General features: G+C 45.1%; 2 protein-coding genes across 14 annotated transcripts in view; one reads left to right on the forward strand and one right to left on the reverse strand.

Moving 5' to 3' along the window:
• The window catches only part of LOC111670312 (von Willebrand factor D and EGF domain-containing protein), a 47,201-nt gene that overhangs the window by 4,338 nt on the left and 15,290 nt on the right, over positions 1-27,573 (forward strand). For 3 of the 12 annotated variants that reach the window (XM_087179470.1, XM_087179480.1, XM_087179479.1), the window contains 18 exons: positions 1,446-1,711; positions 1,806-1,831; positions 2,060-2,143; positions 2,236-2,311; positions 2,402-2,477; positions 2,568-2,654; positions 2,738-2,821; positions 17,195-17,614; positions 21,538-21,746; positions 21,996-22,224; positions 22,349-22,414; positions 22,547-22,779; positions 24,112-24,201; positions 24,289-24,430; positions 24,937-25,154; positions 26,604-26,677; positions 26,818-27,094; positions 27,262-27,464. In XM_087179470.1, coding sequence (XP_087035596.1) covers positions 17,515-17,614; positions 21,538-21,746; positions 21,996-22,224; positions 22,349-22,414; positions 22,547-22,779; positions 24,112-24,201; positions 24,289-24,430; positions 24,937-25,154; positions 26,604-26,677; positions 26,818-27,094; positions 27,262-27,464 — 1,841 coding nt within the window. In that variant the 5' untranslated portion in view covers positions 1,446-1,711; positions 1,806-1,831; positions 2,060-2,143; ... (3 more) ...; positions 2,738-2,821; positions 17,195-17,514. The remainder of the gene's footprint in view (positions 1-1,445; positions 1,712-1,805; positions 1,832-2,059; positions 2,144-2,235; positions 2,312-2,401; positions 2,478-2,567; positions 2,655-2,737; positions 2,822-17,194; positions 17,615-21,537; positions 21,747-21,995; positions 22,225-22,348; positions 22,415-22,546; positions 22,780-24,111; positions 24,202-24,288; positions 24,431-24,936; positions 25,155-26,603; positions 26,678-26,817; positions 27,095-27,261; positions 27,465-27,573) is intronic. The other 9 variants (XM_087179481.1, XM_087179471.1, XM_087179473.1 and 6 more) reach the window with 9 other exon arrangements.
• kynu (kynureninase) lies at positions 9,925-14,866 on the reverse strand. Of its 2 annotated transcripts, none has more exons than XM_087179484.1 (14): positions 14,736-14,866; positions 13,006-13,200; positions 12,773-12,893; positions 12,615-12,697; positions 12,147-12,208; positions 11,934-12,005; positions 11,716-11,790; positions 11,491-11,637; positions 11,312-11,410; positions 11,126-11,199; positions 10,997-11,049; positions 10,833-10,918; positions 10,516-10,746; positions 9,925-10,382 (listed from the first exon to the last, which is right to left on the reverse strand). In XM_087179484.1, the coding sequence occupies exons 2-14, from the start codon at positions 13,172-13,174 to the stop codon at positions 10,260-10,262; spliced, it is 1,395 nt and encodes a 464-aa protein (XP_087035610.1). In that variant the 5' UTR covers positions 13,175-13,200; positions 14,736-14,866; the 3' UTR covers positions 9,925-10,259. The 2 variants fall into 2 exon arrangements, with proteins under 2 accessions (XP_087035610.1, XP_087035609.1); XM_087179483.1 differs by lacking the exon at positions 14,736-14,866 and adding an exon at positions 13,776-13,929.

Consider the following 27,573-nt stretch of genomic DNA (forward strand, 5'->3'; position numbering starts at 1 on the left):
GGGGGGGGGTTGCTCACACATGCCTACTCGGTGAGAAATCTGTCGCCAAGAGAAGGCTTTCCTGCAAGCTTGTATTATATATTTTGCAGTATTCCGAGACACAGAAAATCAATTTGTCCTCCGTTTTTGTTTTGTGCCGGTTTTCCATGACTGTGTGGATTTCACAGGGCATCTATGGTGACATTGACAGAAGCGATGGGTTTTGGAGCGCTGCAGTTGCTGTGTTTTGTCTGTAAGCAGCTTTAGGAGTCTTCTCTGCTACTACTAACTTCTCCCAGATGTAGGAGCTACTTTTAGATACTTTGTGAAAACGGGCCCTGATATCTTAAAAGGATATCAGTTTTATCTCGATGACATTGTGTGTGTGTGTGTGTGTGGTGAAAAAGAATCGGTGATCTCTGAGATATGTGTTGTCAGTTTTCTATGCCTCTGTTAGGCTGTAAAACATGGGCATGTCTTGCACTGTCAGTTTTGAACTTTGGCCAAATGCGGCAGGTGAATCTGTACGAGAGTTCTGCGGTCCCGCAGCACAATGTTTGTTTGGGTAGCGTGGCCTGCATTGTTTGCTTGTGTTGTTTGAATGGGTTTGTAATGTGTCTTTGGCTGTTTAGGTGAGTTGAATGGTGTGGTGTTGGGGGGGGAGCACAGAGAGAGTTTAGCTCAAAAAGGCATCTCTCCTTGACTCTACCTCCCTCATTCAAAATGGCCGCCACTTTCTCCAACTGTTTAGGGGAGTTTGTTTGCTGAATCTGCTAGTGTGTTTTGTCGTAGCATGGGCAAGATAAAGAAAATAGTTGTGGTGTGAGTAGCAGTGACGGCTGGCATTAGGGGAGTGACTCTGGGACGCCAGTGATCACTGCTCATTAGTCTGTATAGCTAAATTAATATTTATCATAGGACATGTTAAGCTTAGGGAGCTATTCACTGAGTCTGGTCCATTTTCTGTAGCACGAGTTTCTCGCGTTTACCTTAAATATTCACCAGGACGTCACGTAAAGCGTACGTACTTAATTAAGGCTCTCAATCGGTCTTTGTCAGCCGAGCACCGAGCTCCATTCAAGGTCGGTGTTTTTTTCCAAACGGCGTTTAATCCTCTGTAGCTCTCTGGTTTGTGGTGTCGTAATGACATAGCTGTGAAACAATGTTTTCTTGGGCGGGTGTGTGTGTGTGTGTGTGTGTGAGGACACCATGCATCATGATTTGTGTAGTGTACACTTATGAACAGAGGTGTGAATCGGTTCCAAAGATGTGTTTTAGCTGTTACTGTGAACTTTGTTGTTAGTGTGTGTGTGTGTGTTTGTTTGTTGCACTTTTGGAGTCAGACACCCACTTATAAAGACCTAAGTAGTTTGAGTCATTTACTGTTTGTTGGAGCTTTGTGATCAGATGTGTGTTTTGAACGGCAAAGTCAAAATGTTTGAGTGCTGTTTTCTATCCTTTTTCAGGCCACAAGGATTGAAGATGTGAAAAGGGGGTTGAGACGATGTGTGGAGGAGGAGCTGGGGTCCCTGGTGTTTTCCATCTGCAATCAAGAGGAGGCCTGGCTGGGATTGGCTGTTCACAGTTGTGATCAATCAGCAGTGTGGTACTTGAGGAGGAGTAGTGAACCACCGGTGCATCAGTCCCTCGTGTAGCCCTCGTGCGAAGACCTCTGTGTTTGTGTGTGAAGACGGACGTGGGTGAAGGCCTGCGACTCAACCGAGCGAGGACGGTAAGGCCTTTTTCTGCTGTTTTCTGCACTTTTGCCAGGCCCAGCGCTACCCTCATTGTCTCACTCTCTTTGCCATGTGCTTCATTGCTCTCAGCTGCACAAGGAGACCCGGTGAGGACGGTAAGAACACGTGGGTGCAGTTGTTGGGGAACGACTAAGTGTCAGCGGGTTGGAAAGACTGTCGGAGTGGCTATAAAATATAAAACTGTATAGAGATGTTAAGGTATTTTTCAGGGCAAAAAAGTGAAAAAATGGCAATACACCTTTTTGTGTTTTGTACAAAGTAATAGTTGCTGCTGGAAAGTCTCAGTGATTTTTTGTGTGTGTGTGTGTGTGTGTGTGATGCAGGAGGATCCAATTAGGGGAGTCAATGAGGTGCAGCCCTGCGGAGGTGTGATTGGCTGTTCACAGGTGTGAGCAATCAGCAGTGTGGTAAGTCCTTTTTTTCCTGCACTTTTCCCTCATTCTCTGTCTCACTCTCTGCCAGGCCCAGCGCTACCCTCATTGTCTCACTCTCTCTGCAGGACAGCCGGTTTACCCAGTCGCTTGGAAAGCAAAAACTGAAGACCTGTGAGTCCACTGAGCAGGGGACTCTCTCTGGTAAGTCACTGCACATGTATGCACCTCTTTTCTGCACTTCTGCCAGGCCCAGCGCTACCCTCATTGTCTCACTCTCTCTGCTGTGTGCAGGACAGCCGGTTTACCCACTCGCTTGGAAAGCAAAAACTGAAGACCTGTGAGTCCACTGAGCAGGGGACTCTCTCTGGTAAGTCACTGCACATGTATGCACCTCTTTTCTGCACTTCTGCCAGGCCCAGCGCTACCCTCATTGTCTCTCTCTCTCTGCTGTGTGCAGGACAGCCGGTTTACCCAGTCGCTTGGAAAGCAAAAACTGAAGACCTGTGAGTCCACTGAGCAGGGGACTCTCTCTGCAACCACTCTGGTAAGTCACTGCACATGTATGCACCTCTTTTCTGCACTTCTGCCAGGCCCAGCGCTACCCTCATTGTCTCACTCTCTCTGCAGGACAGCCGGTTTACCCAGTCGCTTGGAAAGCAAAAACTGAAGACCTGTGAGTCCACTGAGCAGGGGATTCCGTGGGACACTCTGGTAAGTCACTTCCACCACCCTCATTGTCTCTGACATGTAGGAACAGCAGGTCTATTTAAGTATTTGTTTGACAAGTAGTAGCATACCAGGATGGAGCTGGTGATGCTAGTGTGACCATTTGTTTGTGCAACACAACTAATAAACTGAGCCTTTGTGCTGTACATTTTGTTGAAAGAGTGTGTGAATTTTTTTAACTCCTTACCTCACAAGACAGACTGATTGATTGAGAAGTGGGTACAATTTTAAAGGTAATGCTACACCTCATTTCTCTCTGCAGAGAGAGCAAAAATCCAATTTATGTGTGCAGAAAGAAACAAAACTAAAATGCACTGTGTCTTGCAATGGGTGTTTGTTTTTAAAAGAGGTTGGTAATTTGGTTTTGTTGTAAGTAAGTAAGTAAGTAAGTAAGTAAGTAAGTAAGTAAGTAAGTAAGTAAGTAAGTAAGTAAGTAAGTAAGTAAGTAAGTAAGTAAGTAAAAACTTAAAACTTAAAACTTAAAACTTAAAACTTAAAACTTAAAACTTAAAACTTAAAACTTAAAACTTAAAACTTAAAACTTAAAACTTAAAACTTAAAACTTAAAACTTAATTTTGTGAAAGGACAACACATGAGCCTTTTCACCCGGTCATTTCTTTTATTGTAACCACACACAAACTGCATATCCAAAAATTTGCCAGCCGCCCCCTATGCAGTCCCTGAGGAAGAGAAGAAATAACAAATTAATGAAGGAACAGTGACATTTCAATTAATCATCAAAACAGCCACTAGCAATCAAAGAACCACGTTTCTTCCCCAACGACAAAAGTTCAACTATACTACATTAAAACAGCCACTAGCAATCAAAGAATCACGTTTCTCCCTCAACGACAAAAGTTCAACTATACCACATTAATCATCTAAACAGCCATTAGCAATCACGTTTCTTCCCCAACGACAAAAGTTCAACTATACTACATTAAACAGCCATTAGCAATCAAAGAATCACGTTTCTTCCCCAACGACAAAAGTTCGACTATACTACATTAATCATCAAAACAGCCATTAGCAATCAAAGAATCACGTTTCTCCCTCAACGACAAAAGTTCAACTATACCACATTAATCAAAGAATCACGTTTCTTCCCCAACGACAAAAGTTCAACTATACTACATTAACCATCAAAACAGCCATTAGCAATCAAAGAATCACGTTTCTTCCCCAACGACAAAAGTTCAACTATACCACATTAATCATCAATCAAAGAATTACGTTTCTTCCCCAACGACAAAAGTTCAACTATACTACATTAATCATCAAAACAGCCACTAGCAATCAAAGAATCACGTTTCTCCCTCAACGACAAAAGTTCAACTATACCACATTAATCATCAAAACAGCCACTAGCAATCAAAGAATCACGTTTCTCCCTCAACGACAAAAGTTCAACTATACCACATTAATCATCAAAACAGCCATTAGCAATCAAAGAATCACGTTTCTTCCCCAACGACAAAAGTTCAACTATACTACATTAATCATCAAAACAGCCATTAGCGATCAAAGAATCACGTTTCTCCCTCAACGACAAAAGTTCAACTATACTACATTAATCATCAAAGAATCACGTTTCTTCCTCAACGACAAAAGTTCAACTATACTACATTAATCAGCAATCGGGGAACGTCTGTCGGAAGACGCCGCAGGGGACCGACTCAATTATGAGACCAAAGTCAATTTTATTTCCACAAGTGCCTATGAAGACAGGAACACTGTTCTGCAGAAGGCAAATATCAACTGATTTTAATATTGTGGATCCTTCAAAATTCCCCATCTCCACACATGAAAACTTGCAGATAGATTTGAACAAACCATGAAGACTGAACTAAAATTACACCTGAAGCTACTCAAAGGGCTTACCGACAGAACGTGAGAGCTATTCTCGTCGGTGGTCGAGGTCGTTCGTTTTCAGGGTGATGCCCTAGGAGAAACGAGCAGAGGGAAAACTTACAATGTGTAACGATGCCACACTTCACTGAATTTCAAATGGATATAACCTTATTTCATTGTATCTATATTCTTATCCACTGGCATCAGTCACAAGCCATTAAAGAAGTTGATTGTAAAGACATGTAGAGTTATTGACACAAAGGAACCTTTTATCACATCAGAGAGGCCTCTTTTCTGCACTTTACCTAAGTATCACAGCTAACTTCCCTGTCATGTCTTCTTGCAGGGGACTCTTTCTGCAAACACTTTTAATCTAGGGTGAGTGTTACTTAACTGCGCTGTGATGTCAGCAATGACAAACTCTCACCTGAAAGGTTTACACGATTGTGTGCCTGAATACCATAAAACCTTCGCAACTAGATCAGTAATTGGGTGGGAAGTTCCCAGTGGTACCGGCACAACTGAACCAACGAGAGTCAATCAAAATACAAACAATCGTGTTCAACAATTGATTAATTCAACATCGTACTTAACTTATAGTTGTCACCGTGTAGCGTCGTCCCACCTTGTTCCCTGCACCTGAGTGCGACGAGAGAGCAGAACAAAATGTCAGCCGTGTGGAACTTTTACAAAGAAAGAATGAAAATAACATTTCCTAATCAGAAGCTGCCTCAACAATACAAATGCTGTTGTGAGAAATGTTAAAAAAAATTACGTATTGTGGTGAACCCTTACAACCGGGATGAAGGCAAGCGGGAGAGAGAACAGAAAGTGGTCACTCCCCTAATGCCAGCCATCACTGCTCCTCACACCATCATCAACTCTGACAAAACACACTAGCGGATTCGGGATGTAGAGTCAGGGAGAGGGGCCTTTTTAGGCTGTGCTCTAAGACAAACAATACAGGCCTACCACACAACAGTCAGCTCTATGAAATATAAAAATCACAATGAACGTAGTGGGTCTCCGTTTACCCAGAGTTTTAGGTTCTGGGGAGTTGGCAGTACGTCGCCACTGTGCTTAAACGTCTAGCCGCTAACTAATTTTTTCTGCAGTGGATATTGGAATCTCACATCAGCCTGGGAAATAACCCAAACTGCAGGCGCTACCTGTTCTTCGTCGTTCAAGTCTGCCTTGTACCGCCTACCTAGACTCTTTACTGATTTTTCCTCTTCGTCTATTACAAACTTCCCTCTGCTTATTGAGATACTTACTAGCCCGCTTTAAGTTTTTATTAAGTCTCTCAAGTATTCTTTTCATACATGGCACCGTTGTAGTCATTGGTGTAAGGCCGCCTCTCTCCACCTACAACCCACTTAGAAGCTCTATCTTGGAAATACAATTTTACTAAATTAACCACTACTCCAGGTACTTTGAAATAATCAAATGCTTCCCAAATCATGCTAGTGTGCTCTAAACATCCTGCAAACCCTGGTATTCCTGACTTCTGTACTGCAGTATCCTTTCTAAATAACTAGTTGATCTTCCCCTCTACATTTAGGAGAGAGATCATTCTGTACTAGCCAATGTCTATTGTTTTTTCACCGATCGATGGGATAGTTAGAAAAATATGTACAAGCTGATTTTGATTCTCTAATAGCGAATAAATATTGGTTTTAACTGATGACTTCCACCGGAGAACTCTTATTGCAAGTGACGGTGGTTCGTCGTATGTCCCAAGACATACTCGGGCGTAACGGAGACGGCGGAAATAAAACTCAGGTATGCTGATCTAGTCTAAGGGCCCGACACCCCCTGATAACTTGAACCGAGGTGCTACGCTACAAGCGCTTCATTTCTTGTCTGTAAGCCCAGGTATATGCAAATACAGTTGTGTCAGCTGGGGTACCGTTAAACTTACTTCTCTACAGCAAACTTCAAACTAAGGACTCGAGTGAATTTTCTTCAACAGTTGCTCGGCTGGCTGGCTGGCTGGCTGGCTGGCTGGCTGAGATGGAATCTTCCTTGAGATAACAGACAGGGAAGTCTATGTTTGTAAAGCAAATCAGGTTGGACTCCATTTAACCCTGAACGTGCAGCACATGTTTGTCGGCTGAACTGGGTGAGAAAGAATGCAAACGAGTTCGTTAAACTTCTACTTTAATGAAATGCAGGGTCAAACGTAAGGCTCCGCAAAAGAACCTCAAATAGGTTGTACGGTCGAGGCCTCGTTCGCTGCTAAAAACCTCTGTCGCGCGCAAAGTATTAACAACTCTAACGGCTAACCCCAAAAAACATATCTTAGGTCTGTTACGGACGTTATTGTACAGAAGGACTAAATAAAAGTGATATTCTTGTTAGTATGCGGATATTCTAGGCAGTGTTTATTTTCCTAAATGTTCACTTTCTATCCTCTGAGGAAGAAAATACACATTTGGAAGGTTGGGACTCGGCTATGTGAAAATGTTTTTGATTCATATGTGTTTAAGTCAAATTATTGTCACAATGAGCTTGCGTGGGGGAAGGAAAACTTACAGTTCTGATTAGCCTGGCTCAGTTTTTAATAGTTACCGTTGTTCGTGATAGATATATCTGACGTGATAATAAACACAAATATGGAAGGCTTACCTGAGTACGCGCCCGGGTAAAACGTGAGGTCGAGCTCTCGATCCGAGTACCGTTAAAATACATCTCTTTCGCCCTGTCGGACAAACACACGGCAAAAGATTAAAATGAACAGTGTGTAAAAGTACAAAGCTTCTCCAGAGTTCACTTGAGTAGCTGTATATTCAGAATAAAAATCAGGAGACAAAAGCTGTGCTCCAAAGGTTTACCGGGATTTAAGGACGTGTGTAATGGAAACACACAGACTTGTCAAAATAAGTCATAAGACACGTGGAAAATTAAGAGAGGTTAGTTTTAATGTGGAGCAGAAAAGATAGTGAGTGAATGTGTGTGTAAACCACAAATTGATATGCGTCGAATGGCAGTTTCTAGACTCTCTTTCTCAGAGGCCCGAGAAATGAAGTTCCCCGTTCAAACACTCAAAGTATATATCCGGAACCGTTCTCTTCTAAAGCTGAAGGTGATCGTTCTGGATATATATACTTTGAGAAAATATGACGAGGCGGAACCGGTTAAGATGTCACTTGGAGACTTCACATCTCCTCGGCATCTGAGTAATTACTACTTCCTTCTGCTACTGATATGGTTTCAACTATGGTTTATGACCTGTCGAAAGATACAGAGGAGATTGATGACAAAATTCAAGACGGCGAATGACAGCAACAAAGACTGGATTTTGATAACGTACGTCACATTAATTGACGCCGGTCATTTTAAGGAGGAGCCACTGCAGACAAATTATTCGAAATCAGCGACACTTACTTGAAAGGCTGATCTGTAGAAGGGGGATCTGCACAGACGGGGCTCGGGCGACGGCCGTCACGAGATCAGAATCTTCTTGGAGGAAGACTGTAATCAACTTGCCCACAAGTTTAACAACAACAACAACAACAACAACAACAACAACTACTGCCTCGTGAAATTTGCATACCTCAGTGACATGTTTCAGAATTTCAATGAACTAAACCTGCAGATGCAGGGCAGCAGCGACAGGCGGATAAAATCGACAGACTGCGTTTTGGATCGGAGTGGAAAAGGACTCGGGACGGCCGTGGCTTTTCCTGCAGTTGCCTCGACTAAGACAAAATACGGATCAAAGCTGGCCATCGAAAGTGAGCCAAGAGTGGCAGTCCACACAAAGCAAGCTCACACCCGTCACTGAAAACATATATAGGACTAGAGGTGGAAATGTTCAGGTTTTTGTTTATTTCAAGGGACTTGGTAAATCGTTTTTTGTGCTGAGAGGCATTCTGAGAAATACTGTTGAAAGCAGAAGACGACTTTAAATTTCTTCCTTTCAAAAGGTTACTTTTTTCTTTTACGTTTTTTTCAGAAATATGTGTTATGTATTCATTCTACAGGACGGCGTACATATGTTTGAGTGAGCGAGCTTGTGTTTGTTTTGTTGCAATATTTCCCATCTGCCGACCGCGTATTTTTAATGAAAATCGGGGAATCCCTAAATAGATCCCGGTCTTTAGTCAAAGTGACTGAGAAACAGGCGCTTAAGTCACATACACAAACACGCACTTAAACGCCTGCAAACGGAGATAAGACCTATAGTCATCACTAAAAGACAATGCTAATGCACGCTGCTAATTAGCCTTACCTGTGCGCCTCAGGTGTGTTCAGCGTCCGGTCTTTCCAGTCGTACTCGACAAAAGCTGCTCCGGATTGTTTTAGTAAACGTTTGTTGCTAGCAAACCGAAGCGACCGCTCAAATGTTGCTTTTACTCCGTATTTTCATCACTTTTTCTGTATTTGTTTCTGCGGGAAGGCCGCCGATAAAAACCGCATTTGTCGTCTGACTCTACTCTGCCTAACAACCGCTTCTGATTGGTGGAAATAACTTAATTCAGCGCATCGAAGTCTTTTCATTTCATCTGTGTTCATTAAACTGACATGCCATCGGTTGTTTTTTTCCCACCACCAGAGGGCGCCACATCATCAATGAAGGGCAGGAGTCCTTCACTGTTAATGGAGATATTAGTTCCATTAGAGCTCAACTGATCAATAATGCTGCTGTTGCAGTTGTAGCAAACAGGGAAAGTGATTAAAATTTTTTTTTTTTTTTTAAAAACGCTCTGTAACTCATCATATGATTCAGGCGCCTGAACGTTACATTTATGTTCAGTTTCTCAACCAAACCGTGATCGTTTACATGAGATATTCTTGTGACTCAGTCACACCATGTTTTTTCTTTTTGCATCAGTTTGTATCGACTCGGCAGGAATCGGGTAACAAATGAAACAAAACATAAAACATTGAAGTAAAAGCAGGGGGAGCTGACATTTTAATTTAAATTGGATTTTAATGGAACATTAAGTTCACAACAAAACAATTATCAATGCTCTTGAGATTAACAATGATATAATGGTAACATACTTATACGGATATATGTGTTTATGCCGCATAAGTTAAGTATCGTTGCAGTCCTACTTACTTAAGAGACATCTTATTTTAACCAACCCCCCCCCAAAAAAAATCATGCTTGTATATAAATATATATAAATCATCCCGTATTTTTATAAGCGAATTTAACTTCTATTTCGGTGTTATTGTTGCTGATATTAAAAACATATGACATTAATTAAAGCCACAATACCCAGACTCTTTTCAATTATTTATTCTCACATCACCCCAAAAAGATGACAAACGCTAATTCTGGTCCATTCCCCAGCTGGCTATCCAAGTGCTCATTAGTTTTAAAGAAGGTTAATCCATTTAGGTTTTGCATATTGATATGCCGATTATGTCCGATCGTGGAATAGGCATCCGTCAAGGTAATAGTGCATAAACACGTGCGAGAACATTAGGGGGAAATCGACGTTATAACAAAGTAGGTGTTAATTGGTGAGGGGGGGGGCGCCACGCTAAGCTTGAATATTTGACAGTCTACCTTTATGAGTGTGCGGCAGTCAGTCAGAGTCGGAGTCTGCTTTTCATTCATTTGTTGCTGCTGGCGGCGAGAGCTGATCCCAGAGTTGCTATGAAGCGGTGAACGTCGCCGAAGGTGTTGTAGAGCGGCGCCGGAGCGATTCGCAGCACGCTGGGCTCCCTCATGTCGCACTGACGGACAAAAAGGTCAGGTTCAAGAAAAGGCAGTTGGTGAACTACACGTTACCAGGATAAAAGCACAAAGTTACCGCACCGCTTTTACTACACTGTTACTGTTTAATGCCTTTATTATGTCAGCACTCACAGCGACTCCCCTCTTCTCCAGCTCCCGGAAGACCTTCCCGATGGGGACGGAGAAGGAGAGCGAAAGCTGGCAGCCTCTCTGCCGAGGGTCAGAGGGCGTGATGACTCGGACGTGAGGCTTGCGGGGCTGGGCGGGGTCTTCGGTGTAGTAATGCTGGATCAGATACTCCAGGTAACCTGTCAGCAGGAGGGACTTCCTGCGTAATGCCTGCATACTGGTCATGCCGAATACCTGGCAAAACAATTGACTGATGATTCGTTCGTTCGTTGTTGTTAAAACCCATTAAAATCGCGGTATTAAGCGGTTTACCGCAATACCTCTAAGCTGGCCTGCAGGGGGCAGACCAGCAGGATGGGCTGGTTGGACAGTCTGAAGCCGCTCACCCCAGGCTGCAGCTCCAACACTACCGACAGGAAAACAAATACTGCGCGTGAGATATTGACACCTCGAGTGGGAAATATAAAACGACCATTTCTTTTACCGTTATTCATCTGGAACCGAGTTTTCGGGTCATGTCCCCACCATCCCGACAGCCTGATGGACAGAGAAAAAAAACTGTGTACGTGGTACCGACTTTAGAAGTGAAAGGTTTCTGTGTGTTAGAACTCACGCCGGTCTGATGGAGTCTTTATGTTTCTCGTGGATAAACGCTCCGGCTAGACCGCCGGCACCTGAATTTAGATACTGAGAGAAGACGGTCGGTCGACACTTATACGTGTACGGTATGGTCTGTGTGTGTGTGTGTGTGTGTGTGTGTGTGTGTGTGTGTGCGTGCCAAAACCTGAGGTCGGCTGACCTTGTAGGAGCACCAGCAGGCGAAGTCGACTCCCCAGTCGTGTAACTTTAACTCGGCGTTTCCTGCGGCGTGGGCGCAGTCGAACCCGACGTAGCAGCCCTGATAGACACGCGGGATCGTTAGCTCTTAGTTAGTGGTAACGTCGCTTAAAACTGTTGTGTTTAATGTCCGAGTTTCACCTTTCTCTGACCGGCCTCGGTGATGGCGGCCATGTTGAACAGCTGGCCGGTGTAATACTGCACTCCGCTGAACATCACCACGGCGACGGAGTGGCCCTCCCTCTCGATCGCCTCCAGGATGTCCTCTGTTCTCAGAGTCTCTTCTCCCTGAACAGGAAGCACAGACATGGAATTTAAACGGCTTAAAGCTAACGATGGAAATCCCCGTGTGGAGCCCGGACCTACCGGCCTGGGCGACAGCAGCAGCATGCTCTGCTGAGGGTCGAATCCCCGCAGCCTGATCTGAGACTCGACCGCGTACTGAGGACAGGAGAGAGAGAGAGATTCGTCTTCATTGGCCGGGCGGGAGTATCCCGCCTCCGCGAAAAATAATCTTTATGTATGAACGTGTATTAATCTGAATATGAGAATCAATCATTTCTTGCTTTTACGGATTCACTCACATGGTCGGAGGGAAAGGCTTTGTCTTCTAGAAGGATTTTGTGCCGAGCCGCTGTGGGTTTGTAGAAGGAAAGCTGCAGAATAATGCAACGGCCGTCAGTGCTGAAACGTCTAAGGTTTCGTTATTTCATCGTGTGGCTTTATTATCCCGTTTCCCATTCACAGCTCTATGACAGACATACACTCCGACAGAAAGAAAAGAAACAGTTTCTCACCAGCAGAAGGTGCAAATTAACTGTCAGGCCGTTCATCAGCGCCACTTCTTCGGTTTTAGCTCCTGGAAGAAACGGAATATTGATCACAACTCAACAGGAGAGGACGGACGGGACCGTGGCATTACGGCCTCGTCGCTTGTACTTTGGACTCAAAAGTGCAGCGACCTTTACAAGCCGCCTGAGCGTCGCAAATATTTCACTAAAGAGCTTTGTGAGTTTGTCTGGACACAAACAGAAGTGAAAAACACAGACACTGACTGGATGACTGAAGATTAATACACAAGATTATTATTGATCGTTGAGGGGACAAACAAGTGGACTGAGATCGGACTGAATAAACGCTCGACGTATAACTTCACCTCCGCATTTTGGTTTTTGAATGATAAACCCACGATTTCATCTTCTATTACTTTCCCATGTTCCTTACACGAACACAAATAAGGAGATTAGCTGAATAGTCTCTCTTACCAACGACATTAGCCATGAGTTCCTCTATGTTGTTTTCGGCCCACCCCCAAGGTCGAGAGCCCGATGTGTGACCGTGAACGCCCCTGTAAAAACAGGTTATTTCAATGCGATAAAAAAAACACCTTTAGGTGAATACGCAAATACGAGAGATTACGCACATTTTCGACCATTTATCCAGCTCCTCTTCCAGATACTTCCTGGCCATTTTGGGCTGAAGCCCCAGAGAGTTCCCCACCAGGTAGATGCAATCCTTGCTGCCATCGACCAGGGAGAGATCAGCTACAGACACGTCACAGAGGAAAGAGTCCGGATCGTTTTCACATCGTTAACACTGAAATCCAGAGAACGCTCCCCTCCGTCATCTCACGTGTATGTGGTATCTTTTACTTACAAGGAGGCAAATCTGCTATCGTGGGCACCAGGAAGTTCTCTCTGAGGTGTCTCAGTTCGTCATGTTTGTCCAGATACGAAGCCACCTCCGCGGAGGTCGGACTGCGGCCGAGCGACGACGAAACTCGCTCCAGAGTTTCTCTCGGGGTTGAGCCGACGAACCGGTCCATTGCTGTGCGAATGGGAGGCCGCTGAGCTGCAGAGAGAGGAAATACGCCGCTTTATAAAGTCGCCGTACAAACTACAAAGACCCTTTTTAACCCCTTTGGTCCATGTCCGCCTTCTGACGACACGCTATCGATTCGAGGTGAAAAAAAGCCCCAAAATAAATATTTAATCGTGCAAATCAAAGAGCTGAGTTAAAGCGGAAGATACAACCGCACAGCTGCTGTAAACGGAACACGTATGAGGGAAATGAAACGTTACAGTGTCCAAATTCCATTCTCCACAATGTTACAAAAACAATGTTTATTGTTATGTAATATGTAAATGTAGATGTTTCTCATAAACGTATTGTTTATGGGGAGAAAAGTCACACTTAATTTACTTAATCCAAATCACAGTAAAGTTAAAATGGCCTTTTTAAACACTGCTCCGGTTTTACTGGACACGTCCAGCTGCTTTCTTTGACTTCTATCAGCTTTTCTACAGGGTTTTACTTTAAAACAACTTCTGCTTTCATTTAAAAACAAACAATAATCCTCTGCCTTCAAGCAAATTCTACTGTAGTCCAACGCTAAAATACAAAAGATACCGAGAGCTGTGACTCACGGTCGGATCAGCTGATCTGTAGTGAAGCTTCCTTTTCCTCTGCGGTCAGACTGAGAGTGAATCCTCTGTTCTGGAGATGCTCTTTAACCTGTCTGCAGCTTTCAGTTAATCATTGTTCGAGGCTGAGATAAAACCACGACTGAAAAATTTAACCCTCCGTGGATCAGACCAATTCCTGTTACCGGATGTGCTCCGCATAACAAGCAGACGGTTATGAGTTCCCATGCTTTCACTTTCAAATGTGCCAATCCAAACAGAGAGTGACACATGCTCACGAGGAATTCCCCGTTGGGGGAGTTAGCCACATTATCACCTCGTGTGTCGGACGGTCCTTCTCTTTTCTCCTGTGCTTCATTGTCTTCTTCTTGCCACTGGATGGCAGCAGAGTACTGTGATTAGGTGTTCCACTGGACTGAACAGATTGCATGCTGGTTAGAAATGTTGCCAGGGGCTGCAGACGCCGCACACACCGGAGACCGCCTCTGTGACGACAGCACTTTGTCCCGATCGGCCCGAGGCTCCGCTTCTGGTTCTCCCTGTCAAATGGGCAATTTCTTTGATCTCTGATCTCTCACTAGTGAAGGAGGTGAAGGCTGACGCATGCACAGCCAATATACCATAAATTCACTATGTAGAGTCAATACGGGAGCACTATAATTATAGATAAGGTAAATTATTGGCGGACCGTCTCTTTCGATGTTTGAATTCATAAAACAAGATTGCTTTTCAGTCATTGAATGAATATTATTTTCTACATGACGATGCACATTTGGTTTTTGTTTTGTTATGGAAATGTAAACTGGAGAAACCTCATCAGAAAAGCACTTGAAATATTCCTGTAATATGACTTTAGGCACTTGTATTTTGTTTTCCTGGAGTTTTATTGCACTCTATCACCTGTATTAGCACTATAATTAACATTCACTATGGAATTACGTATATGTAGAGGTATGATCTTACCTTATCAAAGAGGCCGGTGTTGTTCATCTTCTTCTTCTTCTGCCTCATTATTCATCTCTCCCTCACAGCTCACCGAGCCGTCGGCTGAAGGTGATATTTTCCATCCGCACTGCATCGAACTGTGCCGGGTCCTGAATGAAAACACACACAGTCTGTATTAAAAGCTTAAAACTGACTCTTCTTCACAGCAAACTGACACTGTATCGGCGACACCTCGTCGTTTGGGAAATGTCCCGTAATCGAACTCGACGGAGTGAGAAAACCGGCGCCGGAGGTTCAGAGGTCACACAGTATTGTGATCTACAGTATGGAGGTGTAACCTGACCTCAGCGAGGCCTGCGCGCTGTGACTCCCGAACACGGTTTCCGTATGACGCCGACGAACCGACTTCTAGAGCCTCACGAACACGACGCCTCGCCTTCAGAGACGACTGTGAAGACGTGCGGGTCGAGCCGATTGACCCTGACCCCTCCTGCCCTCGACCTTCGCAGATGCTGAAGGATCATTTTCGGTCCATCGTCGTCTATGCCGAAACAAATATGTGGCGTTTAAGACATGAGGTTCTCGTTTGTGTCTTCCACATGAGCTGCAAATTAGCTTGTTGTTTCTTCTCTCAGAAAGACCGACGTAAACAAAGCAACCGGCAAATATGTTTTTAACCCCCCCACTCTGAAAAATCACGTGTCGTGTTAAACACACAAGGGCACCACATATTACAGCCTTTTTCCAACTCGTGCGATTGTAAGCAAACATGTCACGACTGCATGTGTCGACTCATGTTTTTTTGTTTTTTTCAAGAGCGCACTGGAGCTGCCGACATGCCTCGTGCATGTTCCTCCCTTGCCTTTCTCGCAGTAAAAGAGGATGTGTGACATCTGGAAGCGCTCAGGAGGCAGGACTCTAACCCCACCCCACCCCCCCGTCGTTTCTTAGGGCACAAACATCAAAGCAGGCGCGCGAGATAATGTTTTCTCTCAAAGGTGCTTCAGCGGCGAGCCCCCGCAGCCTCACACCGGCCTAATGTGGATGATGAGGCACTTTCGGACACGTATAGGACAGGTGTGAAAAGGCTGAGATACGGGACAAACTGGAAGTAGCTGGAAAGTTTTTCTGCAGCATCTTATCAAACACTTCTTACCTCCTTGACTCCTACACAGTCTATTTAGTAGTTGTTCCAGAGCTTTCGGCTGTTTCACAAAATCTGCTCTCATTCTGCATAAAAACAAAAAGCTAAAAGGGGTTTTCTGGTTCAGTGACAGCTGAGGTTCTTGATGTGATGTATTTCCCGTTGAGCGAGGTGACCGAGGGGTCAACCTGAAGTATAAACCGATCAGCGTTAAGCTACAGAGAGGAAGACAGTGTGATTGGGTAAACGGGTAAAAAAAGAATTTGGATTTTTTTGTGTTAAAACAGTCTGAGGTTAAACCTGGACTGAAAAATCCAGAATGCACATGACATAAGTGTGTGGTTCCAGTTTAAGCAAGCTTTTATTTTGTGGTTTAATTAATCACACCTCATTTCCTATCTTTTTTTTCTTTTTTTTTTTTTTTTTCTTTTTTTTGCTGTTATGTGTCTGATTGAGACTAAATAAAACTAACTTTAAAGTTAAGGCCTCAGTATGCTTCGTGTGAATCATCCGACGTGACGGTCTGAGACTTTCTCACAGCGCCGTGTTGAGGGTCTTGATGAGAAGGCGAGTGCAGAACACCTGCTGCTGCTCTCAGGTCTCTTATTTAGTGGAAAGGTATGTCCCTTCCTCCCTGAAGCCTCCGGCACCTGATATTTACTCCACAGCGCGGAGGCCGACCTCCTCCGTTTCAGCTCCGCGGGTTCTCGCTTCCCCCCGCGGTGAAACCTTGTCAGCCACAAACTGTTTCCAGTCTCATGAGGAGCTAATGAACTGAGTGAGCAGATTAGGCCTTTTCAGCGGTTGGTGTTTAGAAGGGCCGTCCTGTCTTTTGGTCGATAATTGGTGTAATTAAAAAAAAAAACATCTTTGGAAACGTTTTTTCAGCTGAGTGCTGAAGAACAGGTCTGGGCGAACATCTGTGTATTTTTTTTTTGTGTGTCTACGTTTGTGTGTTTAAGATGAACGTATGTTTATAGTTTCTTTTTGTAAAAGTACATTAAATAGCAGCATAAGAAGAAAATCGGCAGCTTAAACTCAAACAACTAAAGTTTACATCGTTTTTCAAATGTTAGATTAGAAGTTTTTAATAAAGTCTTTCACACCTGTTAATAATTCATTTCTTGCGCATCGTTTCATTCTCACGTTTTCTCTGAATTAACACTCCCTTCCTCTCCAGATGTTGACCGCTGTTTCATGTATAGTTCGTGTATACGCAGTGTAGTAACATGTACAGAGACTCGGTTCCTGTTTATTTTCTCTCCTTGGAGACTGAATGTGATGCTTTTATTTTGACGCTATATATCTTCATCTGTGTCTTGCGGTTTTACAGCAGTGACTCTGGAGGCTTTTCCGCTCGGACTCTGACAGTTGGGATGGATCCGTCATTGATGTGATTTGTTGGGCCCACCTACAGGAACTGACTCTGCAGCGCTTGGTCCCCTCCTCCCTAATCTTCTCTCTTTGTCATCTCGCGCTGCGCGCCGGGAAAAGTCTCCAGCGAACTTAAGCCTCTTATTCTGTAATTGCCGGACGGAAGTGAGGAGATAAGTGCAGTTTGTGCCACTTTTGAGATTTCGTTTCTCCAGGCTGTCAATGGGACCGGACGACTGAGGCGAGTCCGTTGCATCACTTCACCTCGGAGCCGCAGCGATGGACTGTCGCGCATACGGTTCGGTGCGCCTCCCGTTCCCTGGATATTTACGCATCGCGCTGCTGTGGCTGCTGCAACTACAAGCGTTCGCGCAACATGGTAGGTGCATGTAAAAACTTTGTCGTGGCATTAGTTGGTGAAAAGACCCTAAATCTTTTGGTCTCCATCTGTTTTCACCTCTTAGATCAAAACAAAACACTGTTTCTCATCTTCATGACTAGAGGCTTTTCAAATAGAAGCAGATGTCTAAAGCAACCCGTCGTTTCTAAACCTAATTTCTTCACGTGAAATACAGAAATGAGAACGTCTTACCTGCCTGAGCTGCTGCATTCCCATCACTCAGCAGGTCCAGAGTCAGTGAAATGGACCTTCACAAGACAAGAGCAAAGCTAATCACACACAGCGCAGACAGCGGAGTCAGACAAAGGTATTTTAGTTCTTTCTCAGGGTCTGATTGATCTAAAGAGAGACATGGAAAGAAAATTTTCCCGCAGCGGTCATTACCTGATCTATGACTGATCTCAGTCCTGGATGTGTGAACTTTATTCATTTAGAACTAGCTGATAAAACAGTAAAAGAAATGCTGCAAAAATAACATGAATAAAATCAACAGACTTGTAAACAGAATCATTAAATGCAGCTGTAATTGGAACAAGACTGGAAAACAGAGATGTTGCTTAACACCATCCGGTAAACCGCATCACACTCCTCTGTCTCTGTGTGCTGTTTAGTCAGATTTCCTCTCCCATCATGCTCTTGTCTTTCTGTCACCGCTGTCGTGACGTGTGTGGTCGTAAATTTAAACAATAATAAAAACAGGATTGTAAAAGCTGCACAGAACCTTTATGATTGTAGCACATTGTAGCGCCCGGTGATTCCTTTTGTGAGCTGCTGTTTTGCAGGAGTGAGGCTCCGATTTTATTCCTCGCGTTTTCATATCATTTATATAGGATGAAATAATAAAGTTATACGAGCATATAGTATTAAGAGTCCTCTCCACCTCGCTCGTATCTTTGTCTCCGGGACTAACAACAGCAGATGAAAGCACACGGTCGTAAACTTAAAGACGGGCCGTCGTAAAACAAAATGCTGTGGGTCCTCACAGAGCCTTGCACCGAGAAACACCGGGGATTTCTACACCTTTTGTCCAGTTTGTCCAAAAAAAAAAAAAAAAAAAAAAACAGTTCTGGTTTAAGTTGCTGAGAGAAACGTGTTTAAATAGTGTCAAGTCTTCTAAATTCTTCCTCTGGCGGTGAAAGCCCTTTAACCCTCCTGACCTTTCAATCAAAAGTCCCAATGTTTAATGAGATGTAAAATAACTTCTCGACAAGCGGCGACGTATCATTGTCGGTCTAAAGAAGGCGGGTTATCTGACTTTGAAGCTTCGTAACGAAGAGTATTCCGATCAAAAATAAACATTTTTTGGATCTTAGTGTTAGTGCGTGCTATGAAACAAACGCTTCTATGGTACTCAAAGAAAAGTCATTAAGCCATCAGGAGCCTCAGCCCAAAACTGCTATTAAAAGCAGACAATCGAGTTAAAGTAGCAATTGACACCTTTCCCCCCCTAGTGTTTCCAAGCGGTATCGATGTCGGCGCCTTCTATGCGTCGTCTGACAACGGGACTCTTTCTTTTTCCACAATTATGGCGTTTGTCGCACCGTCTACCGTTTCCGCTACCTGGGGAAATTTACAGATAGCGCCGCGCTCTCTCTCTGTTCAGGTTGTGCAGTGGTGAGCGCACTTCCTTAGTGCCGTAAATTGACACTTCAATTTTCCACAAACCTTCGTGGCCGGTGGCTTATAGAGAACCGATCTGAAGGCTGATGGTGTCGTTACACTAAAGCCGTTACGCTGTGCGGCCACAGTGTTTTCTGTTAAAATAAAAAAAAGTTGTCCGTTGTTAAGGCCTATTACCTTGTCTGGCGGTGAGTGACAGGCCCTCTGGGAAAAGGACCTGTAACCTCGGTTATGTTAACACCACGCTCTCCCGAATTAATCTTCTTTCCTGAGAAACACAGTCCCTGCGCATCTGGGCTGCTGAGGGCCCCCCTCTCAGTGGGAGCTCCTCCACCCAGGGGCCGGTTCATTAGCTCACCACCCCCCCCCACTCGCCCGGGGCTCTGTAAACTCATTAAGCCGCCAATCGGAACAGTTTAGCCAGCAGCCAAAGTCTCGCCGACTGTCCTCCCCCCTGAAAACCCTGGCTGTTTGGACAACCTGTGACCTCGAGTGTTGTCGGCCGAGCTTCCGGACGAGGTGTACGCGCGACGACGTAAACAAAACCGTTTGCTTTCAAAGGGCTGTCAACATGAGGGCCGGCCTGTAAGACCTTGTTTAGACATCCTAAATTCCCTCAGTGTTTGTTTTCCCTGACTTTACGCAGCCGCTACCGCCGTCAAACTCGAGCGCAAGAAAGGGAAGCGAAAGAACAATTTGTTCTTTTTGTCCAGGTTTGCGAAGAAAGGCCTCTGTTGACGACTATGACCCGCTTCGCTTCACAGACGTCGAGCTTTTGAGAGTGTGCTAGTGTGGAAAACTGCATGTTCTGCTCAAGTAATTTTCCTCCGGTTGTTTCAGCCCCCCAGCTGCAGGCGGTGTTCTCATGCGCCGTTGGCTTTAGCGTCCTTCCCGGGGCGAGTTTAGAGAGGTGAGAGGCTCACAGGAATGTCTGTTGTTCTTAGCAATTTAGATAACCTCTGGGGGTGAAATGATCTTTCCGACTCACCTCCTTAACGCCAACTGACACTTTAAAGAGCAGTCACACTCTATTCTGTCGCCTTTTTCTTGCCACCACGTCTTGTTGTCCATGTTGACATGTTGAAGTTGAAGTTCTTCAGTGTCAAATCATTCCCCTTAGGCATATAAACACACTGCTGGAGATCCTCTAGGTTGTGTCATTGCTACATGGAGGTGCTGCCATAACTTCAAATGTACATTTATTATTAAGTTATTATTATTTTACAGTACGTTATTGATTTTATTATTTTATGTTGTTAACATCAACCTGCCAAAGGGACTGCAGATGGAAATTAGCATGTATATGTTCATTAACATGCACTGTCCCTTGTTTTTAAATAAATAAACTCTACATCGCTGGAACATGCTCAATTAAATCCTTGAGTCTTTAACTAGGACCGACCGAGACTTAATGATTAACTCTGTGCATTGTTGTGCGCAAAATAATCTAAAACCTGGTTTTTAAAAGGAGCAGGATTGAGCTGTTGAAACTCTTAACATGCATTTAGAGGCAAAAGCACCCAAGTCTTCGTTAGCATATGGACTTTACAACAGGACACAGGTTATGATACCTCCTCATGTAACCACCTGTTATCATGAGGCCAAAGATGCATAATAAACTCCATTCCTCTGAGGAAGACCACGAGATGGTAGATAGCCCTGGGAAATGCTATTAAACGGGATCTTGAGTTAATAGTTAATAGTTCCTCAAATTACTATTCCCAAGGCCGAGAATAAACGTCCACATCCCAGTTTAAATGAAGAGAGAGATTCTCTGTCAGGCCGAGGACAAGGAGTTGCTTTTGTTTTGTCTATCTCTGTAACGTCCTTCCCCTCAGATCGGTCCCGAACGCGGCCTGGCCGGCGGGACTGTGTCACAGATAAAGACATGATCTAATCCTGACCTGAGATTCTGCACTTTTCATTTCCTCTTGATTAAACTGTTTTTTGGGGTTTTTTTTTTTTTTTTTTTTTGTGGTCCACATCTGTCAAAGCGAGAGGAAGAGGTTTTAGTTGGAAATATTGATTATTCAGTGAAGGAGAGCATCCAAAAAGATTAAACTTCTCCAGAAGTGGAAAATCATTGAAGAGTTTCACAGCAGGTTCACATCAGTGCTCGGTGTGTTTGTCACTTTCTAGTTTTCCTTTTGCAAAACATAGAACAACATCTGCTGAATGTGTGTGTGAAGAAAAGCAGCATATTGATAAAAAAAGGATATGGGCTATTTTAGGCATTTGAACCTTTCCACATTGTCTTGGTTTCATTGCTCTTCTGCTTTCAGCTGCCCAGAGTTCACCTCACTCAGCGCCAGAGTGTTCCCCAGAAGGCCATCAGACTTTGCATAATCCCTACCGGAGCGTCGACTTCGACTCCACAGAGATCCAGAACACCGCCATCCAGGATCTGATCTGTGACCACTCGATGTCCCCGGGCTGGTACAGATTCAGGATCGACAACAAGCCGGCGGAGATGCCGACCAGCTGTGTTGAGGTAAGACACCGGAGCAGCGGGTGAGCTCTGTCAGAGAGGTGGTTGTTTTCACACTGTTCCACTTGTTTGTTCCTCTTTCTCTCCTGTTTCTCTTTCTCAAAATGATTTTAAAAACTCTCACATCTCAGAACCGGCATCAAACATCTAGCGCCCAGCAGGTATAATAAGCACCTTCAGCCCAGCTGGAGGGTATAATAACCCCCTCCCTGCAGGTAATGACTGTTTCTATCGACACCTCCACCTCCATAGATGAACCGCTGTGGCACACAGGCTCCGGTGTGGCTGTCGCTGAAGGACGCCTCCCTGCCGCGGCCCGGCCAGGTGCGCCAGCTCTCCGCCTGCGCCACCTGGCAGTTCTTCCACGGCAGCGCCAAAGACTGCTGCCTCTTCCGCATCCCCATCTCGGTGCGGAACTGCGGCGACTTCCTGCTCTACTACCTGCAGCCCACGCAGGGGTGCATGGGATACTGCGCTAAAGGTGAGCACACTGGACGGGCAATTTGTTGTTGCATACTGGCTGGAATGAGGTCCAGTACCTAGATTGAGTGTAAATTGAATGATCTTTTTTAGCCAATAACGAAGAAATATTTGTCATGTTTTAGTTGCTCCCGATTCGGCACCAAGACTTTGCCCACCGGGTGAGCTGGAAGTCAACGGCCGATGCGAAGGTAGGACTCCTGAAATGTTTATTAGAAACAAGTTGAATATTTGTACTTTTATCATCCGGTGTACAACGTTTAACTAAATTATTCGGCATCGTGTAGCGCTCCACTGATGATCGCCCGATTCACTGTTTTCAGTTGCCGTCCCGTCCCTGCCCTCCCGGCCGGTGATCGCTCCGGAGCTGATCGGCCACAGCGTCCGCCTCAGGTGCTCCTTCATCCCACCGCAGTGGAGCCAGCCGCTGGGCTTCCAGGTGGTTTGGGCCAGACACATCGGCCACAGCATGAAGGCTGAGATCAGGCAGGAATCCACGCTAAAGCCCTTCTCTCTGGTGGAGATGGATGGCGTTCACTTCAGGCTAGGAGAAACGGTAATTCCTGCCAGACAGTGTGCTGAAAGTTGTAAGTTGCATGTGGAGGGTTTGACCCCTCGAGCGGGCAGCGTAAGCCATGGATCATGCTGACCTCCTTTTGCCTGGGTTCAACCTTACAAAGCAAAAGCTAAGACATAACGTGTGTCATATCCCGTTATGAAAAGGCAAGAGGAGGGCGGGCAAGTGAAATCAGTTGCAGGTTGGAAAAGCCTCGCTCCACATGCTTCCCATTTAAACTCTCCCTTCGAATCTTCACAATAAATTCAAGGGAAGTTATTTTTATGTGGACAGATGCGCACGTATACAATGATGCTATTTCTTCTGATACACTACTACACTACACTGTTTTCTCGACAACTCGGCACTTACTCGGCTGGATTTGCTGCTCTTGCTCACAGACACTCTGGCGCTGATACAGCCGCAGAATCGTACGTGCGCGTCGGCGGTCGGATGGCCGTCGGCTGATGTCTTTTACCAGAGGACATGAAGTAATTCAAAGCATCTGATCGGTCAGCTTTTGTAAGCACTCCATGTTTGAGGTCGGCTTGTTGTGTCAGGACCGTCAGACTGTCTCTTTGACTGCAGCGGAAGAGGAACTGCATCAGGGAAACGAGGACGTAAGATCCGAGTGCTGATGGGAAACAAGAGCAGCAATGCTCTCGTTCAGCACCCGCAGACCGGGACAGAGGCAACAATATTCACGATTAAACTTATTCTTTCCGGCGCGTCCACAGTCTGCTGCTCAGCCTCGTTCCACACAGTGGCTGCTGACGGCTCTCGTTTCCCGGAGCAATGATTTATTGCCATGAAGCAATAAGTTAGATTAGATGTAGAAACTGAGCTGATGTCACTCTCGCTGTACACCCCTGCGCTGCCATATTTGGACACCGGGCTTGTATTAGTTGTGTCTGGAACATGTTGCGGAGGGCTGGGCTCGCTCACGGGGCCCGTCTTTAACACATGTTGATGCTGCGGCTGAGTTGGGTCGAGGGTCATCTCCAATTTTTTTTTTTTTTTCTTTTACCCAGAGAGTGAGTTAAATGTTAGTGCTCCTGCGCAGGGAGATGTTTTGATAAATCACAAATACAGTGTCGGCCGTACATTGTTAGTCTTTCTCACCGGTAACAGTCACACATCGTAGGAATTTGAAGCGCTGGTTCTCTTGGAAATATAATCAAAACCAGTTCATGTGATGTTGTGGGGCTGAAAATGAAAAAGCACTGTCATTTATAACTAACAATTTTGAGTTGATGTGATATTTACGTTAGCTTTAAAGTCAACTGTCTGATTGGATAAAAACTCTATTATACATTTAACTTTTCCTTGCAGTTCTCCTGCAGCGTGGCCACTGTCAGAGCCAACTCCAGCACAGACAGATCTCCCCCAAAGGAAAGTGAGAGTTTCTATGCCGGACTGAAGGTAAACGTTCTTGTGTGATGTTATCTACACCGGGATAACGAGTGTCCTTCCTTTTTACTCACCAAAGGCAGCTTTTTTTCCCTCCAGTTCTCTCCAGACTCGCTCCACATAGCGGAGAACAGGAAGGAGCACGAGGTGACCGTGCACAGCACCGTGCCCGTCCCCTGCTTCTCCCCCGACGGCGGCCACCAGTGTGGAGTCCCTTTGGCTCTGAGCGTCCACGACCCAGGTCGGACCTACAGGAAAACAGGAGATATTTTGTCTTTGTGATCTTTATGTAACTGCAAGGAGTTAATGAAGCCTACATTTGGAGTAGACTGCCGGTTAACCATCGTGTTAGGTTGTGGAGACAGAAATTCCTGATTTTGGCAATGAAATGGGATGTGCTGGAGCAACCGCCACAGCTGACCAAACACGCCATTCTTTAAACCTTAACATCCCCTTAATTTGACAGTTATTATTAAAGTAGTGAGAAAAACACAAGTTAGAGGAGCTGACAGTGAGCCCAAACATAATTATTTAAAGAATTATGAATTTATTAAACATGATTAGAGGGCCGGGTTGCCGTCCTCGATCTTCTTTCCTGTTGGATTGTCTTCTGTTGTGCTCACACTCTCACGCTCACTCTTTCTTCATCGTCACATCAAAGCCAGCTCAGGCAGACTTTATTACAGCTCTGCAGGCAGCTGCTCGCCGTCCGTTAACACTAACTTACCGCTGTGTCGACATCCACAGACGGTCTCGGACACGAGGCCTCCAATGTGGCGCTGTCCGCCTGCCAGGTGGAGCTCCGGCCTAACGCCTGCAGCGAAGGCAGCTGCGGTCGGGCGACGTTTTTTGTCACCGCTGTCACCGATTTCACACGAGATGGGAACCGTCCGAGTCTGGTCGGTGCTCTGCCCGCACTCGGCGCACCGCGACTCTGGAGGAGCTACGTCCCAGTGTCCCTGAAAGTGAGTTGAAGTGAAACCTCCTTTAATCTCACGGATAAACACACATAACTCTGATGTTTTCTCGTTAGTGTCAACTCTTATCTAGATCTGTGTAGTTCCGGGGATCTGGAGTCGTACAAATTGTCATTGTGACCCATAAATGGGTTCAAGAGATCCTTGAGGATCCCCGTTTTCCAGGGGTTCATGAAGACCCATTCCTGGGGGTATACTAACAAACTTTAAGGGGTTTTATAGAAGGATTGATGAGTACTCGTTCCTGAAGGGTTTCCAGTGGTCCTGGAAGTCAAGGAAAATTGGAATTTAAGGCATAAAGGTTGCATGGGAAGTTGCATGGAACCGTGGAGCACTCATAGATGTTCCAAAAGTATTTTTATTGGATGGATTCTTGATATTAGGGTCCTGCGTTATGAAAAATGCATAGGATACGGTCCTTACAGGGGTTCCTGGGTACTCTTTGAGGAGGTTCCGGTGGTGCTTAGGGATTCCAGGATTCTTGGATTCTTGAATTTCTTCTATCTTTATTGGGTTTTCATATTTTTTACAATAACAATAAAACAAAACAAACATATAGACAATACCAACAGGCCAAAGCGCACAAACCCCCCCCCCCAAAAAAAAAGAGCTCAGATCGACAGAGGCATACAGGAGGCCACAGGAAATGTCCACATTACAGGCAAATCACAGGTCACAAGAGCCATGATTCATGAGTTCTCCTGCACGGTGATGGAACAAGAGTCAGGTCCAAGATAGTTCAAGTAGGGCTGTCAGACTTTGTAGAACTGGTCTGCTTTGTTTTGTAGAATATTCGTAAGATATTCCAGAGGATCCACTGTTACAATATACTTTTCCTAGCAGCAAAAGTAAGAATGTTAGATAGTGGTTATACGTCTACTTGGGAGGCCCAAAATCAAATATATTGGATCCGTATCTAAATCCCTACCAAATATTCTTTCCATTTCGCATAGTGAGTCAGACCAATATTTCTGTAATTTATGACACACCGTAGAAAATGGGTACCTATTTCGGTTTTACATTTAAGACGCAGAGGAGAAAGTGATGTACAGATGGATATCTTTTTAGCGTAAATCCAAATATTTTCCCATGTCTTCTCGCCAATAGTCACTGATAAGCCCTTCTCCCGCACGTACATATACGCACAGTTATACAGTGCTTTATGGAGTTGGTAGGGAGGAGGGTGGGGGTTTAAAGTCTAACTGTTTGATGGTTTGACACGATGTTTGAGGAGCGCTGCTCTAAGTGCTCGTTAGTTGCGTCCGCACAGCTATTATGTTATGTAAGACGTGATGTCGGCCCTCCAGACGTCGTGTCTCTGAGGAGTCCGCGGAGGAGCTTTCCCATCTGTGTTTAGTGAAAACATCAAAGCCCAAAGGTCAAAGGGTCAGTGGGTGGGGCCCCCTTAATCTTTGTTCTCCTGACCTCTGCCCCCAGGTCACGGTCCAGGACGTTCCTACTTCCATCTGCTACTCTCTGACTGACCCGCATGTCATTACATTGGATGGCAGGTAAGTTCCCTCCTTATCGGTTGTTAGCAGTTGTCAAATGGTCATTTAATTCCATTTATAATGTTGTTATAATAGATAGTAGTTTCAGTTTGCACCAGATGACATAACCTCATGTCCTTCTGTAAATTTACTATGTGCAGGCGTTATGAAAACCACCAGACTGGCACCTTCGTCCTCTACCGGAGCCTCGTCAGGGATTTCGAGGTGCATTCTCGCCAGTGGGACTGTGGCGGCCGACGCTACGCTGTCGCTTGTAACTGCGGCGTTGCGGTGCGAGAGGGAAATGAGGTTGCCGTCTTTGACATGTGCGATGGTCAGCCGCAGGAGACCAGGCCGCAACTCGCCCTGAAGAACGTCGGTGACGAGGAGGGCGCTCGGGTCAGGGTCCTGGAGTCCCACCGGGGGAAGAAGGTCACCGTAGGTATCCGAACATTTTGAAACTGGTGCAGATTTCTTTGGAGCGTCATTATATGTGGTTTGGCTTCTTTAATGCTTCGAGTGTAGCGTGTCCATCATGTACATTTGAACGCGCAGCTCTTTCAGGATGTACATTTTAAGAACCGGATGTGACTCTCCTCTCGTAGTTGCTCTTTCCCTCCGGAGCCTTTGTTAGGGCAGATGTTGGTGATTGGGGGATGAGCCTGTCCGTTCGGGCGCCCAGCGTCGACTACGGCAACACACGAGGCCTCTGCGGCACCTTCGACCGCAATGGCAACAATGACTTCCGCAGCTCTGATGGTCTCTCCTATGGCCCCGATGACCTGCATCGCTTCATAGAGGACTGGAGGTCAGTCTGTTTGTTTTACTTTAAATTCGAACTTCGCTATGTTCGGACATCATTTGACTGAAATGGTAGATTGTTCAAAGTCTCCGCAAAGCCGTTTGTTTGTGTGGTT

Source organism: Seriola lalandi, unplaced genomic scaffold (genome assembly GCF_002814215.2).
Source record: "Seriola lalandi dorsalis isolate HSWRI2012SDOR001 ecotype SW California unplaced genomic scaffold, Sedor1 jcf7180002054850, whole genome shotgun sequence".
Lineage (NCBI taxonomy): Eukaryota > Metazoa > Chordata > Actinopteri > Carangiformes > Carangidae > Seriola > Seriola lalandi.

What these genes read in the sequence shown, in the direction of transcription:
- kynu (XM_087179484.1), bottom strand. Translation starts at nt 13,174, where the DNA reads ATGGACCGGTTCGTCGGCTCAACCCCGAGAGAAACTCTGGAGCGAGTT. An exon ending in CTGGATAAATGGTCGAAAAT is followed by an intron (nt 12,698 to 12,772) that starts GTGCGTAATCTC and finishes CTGTTTTTACAG; the next exon opens with GGGCGTTCACGGTCACACAT. An exon ending in CCTGCTGGTGCTCCTACAAG is followed by an intron (nt 11,200 to 11,311) that starts GTCAGCCGACCT and finishes GTCTTCTCTCAG; the next exon opens with TATCTAAATTCAGGTGCCGG.